This window comes from Myotis myotis, unplaced genomic scaffold (genome assembly GCF_014108235.1).
Source record: "Myotis myotis isolate mMyoMyo1 unplaced genomic scaffold, mMyoMyo1.p scaffold_m19_p_3, whole genome shotgun sequence".
In the NCBI taxonomy this organism is placed as follows: domain Eukaryota; kingdom Metazoa; phylum Chordata; class Mammalia; order Chiroptera; family Vespertilionidae; genus Myotis; species Myotis myotis.
Window position 1 is genome coordinate 162,160,883 of NW_023416335.1, and position 7,022 is coordinate 162,167,904.

At 53.3% G+C, this 7,022-nt stretch overlaps 1 protein-coding gene across 7 annotated transcripts; it reads right to left on the minus strand.

The window, feature by feature from the left end:
• Positions 1 to 1,384: 1,384 nt before the first annotated feature.
• ATG101 (autophagy related 101) lies at positions 1,385 to 7,022 on the minus strand. Of its 7 annotated transcripts, none has more exons than XM_036299983.1 (4): positions 6,912 to 7,017; positions 4,921 to 5,002; positions 3,483 to 3,803; positions 1,385 to 2,089 (listed from the first exon to the last, which is right to left on the minus strand). In XM_036299983.1, the coding sequence occupies exons 2-4, from the start codon at positions 4,945 to 4,947 to the stop codon at positions 1,685 to 1,687; spliced, it is 753 nt and encodes a 250-aa protein (XP_036155876.1). In that variant the 5' UTR covers positions 4,948 to 5,002; positions 6,912 to 7,017; the 3' UTR covers positions 1,385 to 1,684. The 7 variants fall into 7 exon arrangements, with proteins under 7 accessions (XP_036155876.1, XP_036155879.1, XP_036155877.1 ...); XM_036299986.1 differs by having other exon boundaries at positions 3,483 to 3,808; positions 6,912 to 6,959; XM_036299984.1 differs by lacking the exon at positions 6,912 to 7,017 and adding an exon at positions 5,968 to 6,317.

Genomic DNA, 7,022 nt, shown 5'->3' on the forward strand with positions numbered 1-7,022 from the left:
TACTACCTACCTGCTCCAGGACCATAGGCAAGCCCCCTCCCCCACCCCAATCATTGCTCCCTTAGCACCCCTCCCTACACAGAGTTCATTTAGTCTGTTACAACTGGCCCAGGTGTAACCAAAAAGCATTGCAAAATATGGAATAAATCAATAAAAAGCACACAATGGAGGTCACTGATTTTGAGTATGCCTGTGCTGAAACGAGTGTGAGCTGCCACAGTAATGTTCCAACAACCAGCCAGGGCCAGCCCAATCTGAAAGAAGTGTCACCAGACACCAGTCTCAAGCTGGCCCATCTCTCTCCAGAGAGAAACCCCAATCAAATGAACTCTCTGGTGCACGCTGGGCCTGTGTGCACTATGAAGACAAAGAAACCCAGCTGGCATGGCTCAGTGGTTGAGCATCGACCTATGAACCAGGAGGTCATGGCTTGATTTCCGGTCAGGGCACATGCCCAGGTTGCAGCTTGATGCCTGTGTGAGGCATGCAGGAGGCAGCCGATCAATGATTCTCTCTCATCATTGATGTTTCTGCCATCATAAAGCAAGACCACACAATATACAGGCCAGGGATGGTACAGCTTCCTTAGGGAGGAGAAACAACACTGTCATATCTAAAAGCAACAGAGCCTCCTGGCCAGGTAGCTCAGTTGGTTAGAGCATCATCCTGATACAACAAGGTTGAGAGTTCAATCCCTGGTCAGGACACATACAATAATCAACCAATGAATGCATAAATAACTGGAACAAATCAATGTTTCTCTCCCTCGAAAATCAATCAATCAATCATCTATATACATAAAAGCCTAAGCGACCAGCCAACTGATCGACCATTCAACTGGTAGCTATGATGCGCACTGACCATCAGGGGGCAGACGCTCAATGCACAGGCATGGAAACATGGAACAGACTGATGAATCTCAGAAGGAATGGGGGAGAGGGGGAGGGGCAGGGCGGGAAGAGATTAACCAAGGATCTTATATGCATACTAGAGGCCCAGTGCATAGATTCGTGCGCTGGTGGGGGTCCCTTGGCCTAGCCTGCAGGGATTGGGCTGAAACCAGCAGTCCCACAGCCCGCAAGCGATCCCGGATTGTGAGAGGGCGCAGGCCAGGCTGAGGGACCCCACCGGGCCTCTAGTTTTTAAATAAAAGCAATAGACCCTGATCTGGGTCCTCATTCAAGGGACTGATCCTGGTCACACCCTGGTGGGTAACATGTGAATGCCCAACAAAATACAACATCAGTCAGCTTTAATCTATCTGTAATCCTATCCACCCATTCCCCTCATCTTGGATCAATGCCCTCAACACACCTGTGTCCTCACAAGTCTGCCAGAAAGTGTTAATGTTTCAGGACAGAACACAAGGCAAGGGAGAGATGGCTCACCCCAAACTCACATTCTCAACTTTATTCACCATCATAGTGAAGGCCCTTCTATACAGTAGAGGAGGAAGGGGGATCCACCAGAGGTGGCAGACAGTATTGGCCTGACTTGACAGTCAGTGAAAGTTACGAGGCTGGCCAGAGACTGGCAACCACAAATCAAGGAAGCCAGGGGATGGCCCTTCCAAGTCTTACCAAAGACCCGGAGCAGGTTCCAGAGCCCCAAGGGCCTAAGAGTACAATCCCCAGAGGCCAAGGTTTGCAAGTCATCAAGGAGCACCCAAGGCACCCAGCACGGCCTAGAGAGCAAGGGTGTCTTTGATGAGCCTGCGCATGGTGGTGGTGACTGAGGTGCCCAGGGCATCGGTGATTTGGAAGGAGATCTTGTAGAGGTAGGGCTGCACGTCCCGCAAGCCTGTGTCAAACACGTTGTCCACCTCCGACTGCGTGGGCATCTTGGGCAGGTACTCATGCCGGTTCATCACCTCCACGATGTTGATGATCTTCTCACAGAGCTTCTCACCCACCTTCTCCCGGCAGATCTGCCGCTCCTGCTCCGTGGCCAGGGCCACCACATGCACCTTGACTGTCCACACTTCCCAGGGGATGCACTCGTCTGAGAAAGGCCAGCGAGACTTCTTCTTCTGGTAGAACTCCAAGGACATCTGCCCTAGCCCATCGCCACCTGAGTTGCGCAGTGCATCCTGGGAAGAAAGGGTAGCAGATAACAGGCTAGGACAGGAGTTCGCATCCTGTGAGCACCTGCTTCCTACGCCCCAGGGAATTATGCTCTCCTAGCTCTATTAGTCCTTTACGGAGGGCAGGGAATGAGAAACAGGGAAGACAGATTTGGGACACAGCAAACTGCCTGCCTAAAATTGAGTGGTTTAGACAAAACAACAAAATCTGTCTCCTTGCCCAACTCCTCCCGCTTTGTTCGGAATTGCCGTTTTTTAAGCACTTATTCTGGGCCAGGCACTTTATATACACAATCCCACTTACTCCCCTCTCAACAACTCTGGGAGGCAGGAATATTGAGGCAAAATGAGGCTCAGATTGAAGTTATTTTGCCAAAAGTCACAGGCCAGTGAATGGCCTGTGAATGAACCCAGATTGTCTGATTTCAAAATCCTTACTTTTCACCTTTACTCGAAGGGCCTTCTTGCTCCTTCAACAACCACACTCCTTTAGCCCCATCCTTCAAAACGCACTCCTACACCTACTCCCCAGGTAAATCCTGTATGCATTCCCACTGCTAATTAAGCACAATCCTTCCACTTCCTTCGCTCAATGACAACCTCAACTCACAATCTTTAAAGAAAAGGAGGGAGGAATATAAAGCCCAGTGATCCTTGATTAGAAAGAAGGAAGCCGCCGAAACCGGTTTGGCTCAGTGGATAGAGCGTCGGCCTGCGGACTGAAAGGTCCCAGGTTCGATTCCGGTCAAGGGCATGTACCTGGGTTGCGGGCATATCCCCAGTGGGAGATGTGCAGGAGGCAGCTGATCGATGTTTCTCTCTCATCGATGTTTCTAACTCTCTATCTCTCTCCCTTCCTCTCTGTAAAAAATCAATAAAATATATTAAAAAAAAAAAAAAAAAAAAGAAGGAAGGAAGCCAAGGAGCCTGGCTGGTGTGGCTCAATGGTTGAGCATTCCCTATGAACCAGCAGGTCATGGTTCGATTCTTGGTTAGGGCACATGCCCGGGTTGCAGGCTCAATCCACAATGGGGGGCATGTAGGAGGCAGCCAATCAATTATTCTCTCTCATCATTAATGTTTTCCTCTCTCTCTTTTCCTCTCCTTCCTCTCTGAAATCAATAAAAAGATATTTTAAATAATAATAATAAAATAAAATAAAAAAGGAAGCCAAGGAACAGAAGAGGAAAGTGAGGCAAAGAACAGATCAGGCCTTGCTGCTTCTCCCTCTTCTCATCTGAGCAGCAAATGGGATCATCTGGTCCAATAATTCTGCCCATGCTCCCCCTACCCGCTCCTCCTAGGGTAGCCAGGGCCCTTTCCACCTCAGTTGTGCAGGGCCAACCCAGAGGGCAAGGATGCTTCCCTCGAGTCCTGACGGGACTGTGCCACGCCCTACCTTGAATTCCCCAACAACCTTGCGCAGGGCGCGGTCCAGCTCCTCAGAGGAGACGCGCACGTAGGTGAAATCGATGAAGTCACAGTCGACGTCCTGGGTGCCCACGGTGCCGATGGAGTAGGTGCCCTCCTTCTTGTAGTGGAACTTGCCCGTGCTGCGATGCAGCAGCACCGTGTGCAGCACGGCCAGCATGGCCTCCTCCACCTGCCGCCCCTCCACCGACACCTCCAGCACCTCCGAGCGGCAGTTCATCCTGCAGCCAGGGGCCCACAACAGGGTGGGGGACAGGAGGAGAGATGGGAGCTTCACCCCACACAGGGGCTGCCCTGCAAGAAGAGCCAGGTCAGAATACTGAACCCTTCTGGACGACCTGCATGTTACCTGCTCGCTTCCTTCCAGGCCCAGCCCAGCCCCTGCCTGCACAGCCTTTCTCTGCATTTCGGCAGCACCTCCTATCAGAGAACCTCAGGCTGCTGGGATCAGAAAGCGGGAGAGCTGCAAAGTTACCAGGCCACACAACTGGCCAAGGCTTGAACTCCATCAGGGTATTCGGTGCTGGTTACAACACATGCTCACTGTGCGACACCTGTCAGGCACTGGCCATTAAAGGCAAACACCTGCCCTTGAGAAGCTGCCAGGGTGGAGAGACAGGCAGGCAAATGTTCCCATACTGGCGAGACTAGCAGGTGGGAGTAGGGAAGTCTGATTTCCTGGGACCTTGAATGACCAGGTTAAGGATTTGAACTCTGTCCTAAGGACAGTGGAAAGTCGATGCATCACTGTGCCAAGATCAAATCTGTGCATCAGAAAGTTAACTCAGCCTCTTCACTATCTGAGGTCACAAAATGCTCTGAGACGTCAACAGAAGCTAAGGAGACTCAGCTTTAAACCTGACTGACCTGCACAGACACACCAAATCTCACTTATTTCCAGGCCGTCCACAGACTCCAGGGTAAAAGCTTGCCAATGCACAGTAAAGCAGAAAGGCTGGGCAGAGTCCGGTTAGAGGCCACTACAGCAGTGGCCGTTACAGAGGCAGCAGATGGCTGTGGGGGATGAAGTGCAGAGTGTGGGGCCCCATGTCCAGCAGTCCTGGGTGTGGATCCCAGCTCTCCCGTGTCTGGCAGTGACCTTAGGCCAATCCTGCACCTTCTCCAGCTCTGCTTTCTTATCCGTAAATTTGGATTGTTGTGAAGGTTAAATAAAACAACACACGTAAAACACAGAATCGTGGTTCAGAACAATGACTCTAAAGCCAGACAGCCTGGGCTGGAACCCCAGCTCTGCCAACTGCTCACTGTGTGCTCTTGGGCAAGCTGCTGAGCTCCTATGTGCCTTAGTTTTCCCAATCTGTAAAAAGGGGATTTAACAATCGCTACCGTAAAAGGGTTTTCTGGGGGTGAGGTGAGCTGGCATCTCTAAGCACTTAAAGCAGTACCTGGCCATTAGTAATCACAGCAGGCATGAGCTGCTATAGTTATCATGTTGTAACTGCTGCAAGATGACGCAAGGCTACATGGCTGCACCGGTGGGGGGAGAGGGAAGAAAAGAACAGACTTGAGAACCAGAACTCAGTAGGTAACTGAAGATGCGCCCAGAGGGAGAGGGGACAGCCACGTTTCTTAGCTGAGAGTGTTCAGCTTACAAAGCTCCCCTGACAGGGAATTCAGTGCCTCTCACGGCAGATGACCCCATCTTTAGACAGCTCTCCTGAGGACTCTCTCTTAGTGCTTCAAACCACTAGTCTTAGTTTTGCTATCAGAAGCCACACAGAAGAAATCTCACCGCTTTCCACAAAGAAGCCTTTCGGCTGTTCAGAGGCAACTCTTCCATCACCCCCTTCCCCCTTCTACAGGTTAGAGTCTCCATCCCCCAGAAACATGCCGACATCACATCTTATCTACTCGTAGTGAGGCTGAAGCAACTGTGTAGGAACTGGTTATAATTATCAACTTTTAGATCAACTCTTCCCTAAATCAAAACATGATTTCCCACGCTTCCAGACTTCAATCCTAGGCCCTTCGATTCTAGTTGCCTCGCATGTACCTGTCCACTAAGTCTCCTTCCAGCCTCTATTCACTAGCCAGTCCCAAGGCCATGTCACACGCGTTACGTTTTTATTATTGAGCACCTCAATCTTAGGAACTCTTTTCTCTTTCAACTAGTCTTTGTTGTAGAATAAAACCCCCCTACGTTTAATCGCTTAAATCATCCAAAATTCATCCTTTCACGTAATTCCGTGGTGGCTGAGCCCCTGACAACTCTTTTCTAACTTTTTTTCAGTTTGTCTCTCTCCCCGTTAAGTGGTGCTGCTCACCACTGAACACACAGGGCAGCGTTCAGAAAGCCAAGGGGCTCTGCCCCTCGCTTGGCAATCAGCCGGGCCCACCTGTCCCAGCAGGTGTCATCCTGTCCTGTCTCTCCCAGGAGGTAGACAGTTCCTCCAGGGCAGGGACCGTCCTATCCACCACCAGGAACCCGGTACCTGGAACTTGGTGCAAAGTTACTGCTCGATTCATCAGGACCCAGCAGCTCCCGGTCCTTGCTGGGGCTGCTGGACGGGTTTCTTCTATGCTCTTAGGTCACGGATCAGCGGGCTCTCCTGTTCACTGCTGCCCTCCATCCAATTTACCTCCATCCACCAGTCCCCCACCTAGGGACTCCCAGCTCCAGGGCAGCTCCCCTTTCTTCCACAACTTCGCCCTCCGATGTCCCCCACAAACTTCAAACAGGCCATGTACCACTTCACTTCTGCCCCAAGCCCAGCCCGACCCTCATTCTCCACTTCTCCAGGAAATCAGGACTGACCAGCCCCAGCCTCCTTCCCAGAGCGGCCACCTTTGGTCTGTGATGAGCCTGCCTGTCCCCTCAACCTCACCCGGCCTCCCGTGAGCCACGAGTTCTGCAGCGCACGGCCTGGCTGGGAGGTCCCCTCACCCTGGTCCCCGCACGCCCAGGTCTGCAGATCACAGGGGCAGACCGACCCCTGCGTTCTCAGCGCCAGGCTGGAGCCCAGGGCACCCCAGGACCACCTTCCGCGCACAGGCCGAGCGGGGTCACTCAGGCTCGGATCATCCCCTTCCTCCTCCTCCTCTTCGCACCCGGCAACATCCCCGCAGGTCCGACCCAGCGCAAGAGGACTAAAAGCAGGACAGACAGCGCCCGGCTACGCATCAAGAACGCGGGACGGACTCAGTGCCAACTTCCGGCCTGGGCCCCGTTTTCCACCGCCACCCGCCCAGAACCCCCACAACTCGCTACCGGGGTTGGAAGGGGGTGGAGCGGGCTCCGGAGAGGTGGTCTCGGTGGCGGCGCTCCGCGCCCACCTGGCCGGGCTTGGGAGTTCGGGGCGCGCCTTCCCTCCGGCCGGCTCAGGGAGCGCCCGCGCCTGCCCAGGGGAAGGGGCAAGGGGTTAGAACGGCGCCCTACCTCCCCGAACCCGCGTCCCGGACCCGCGGCCACACCACCGCGCTCGCCGGAGCGCCAGACCACCGCCGCGGGAGACGACGCGCCGGCCGGAAACCGCTGCCCCGCCCCTCC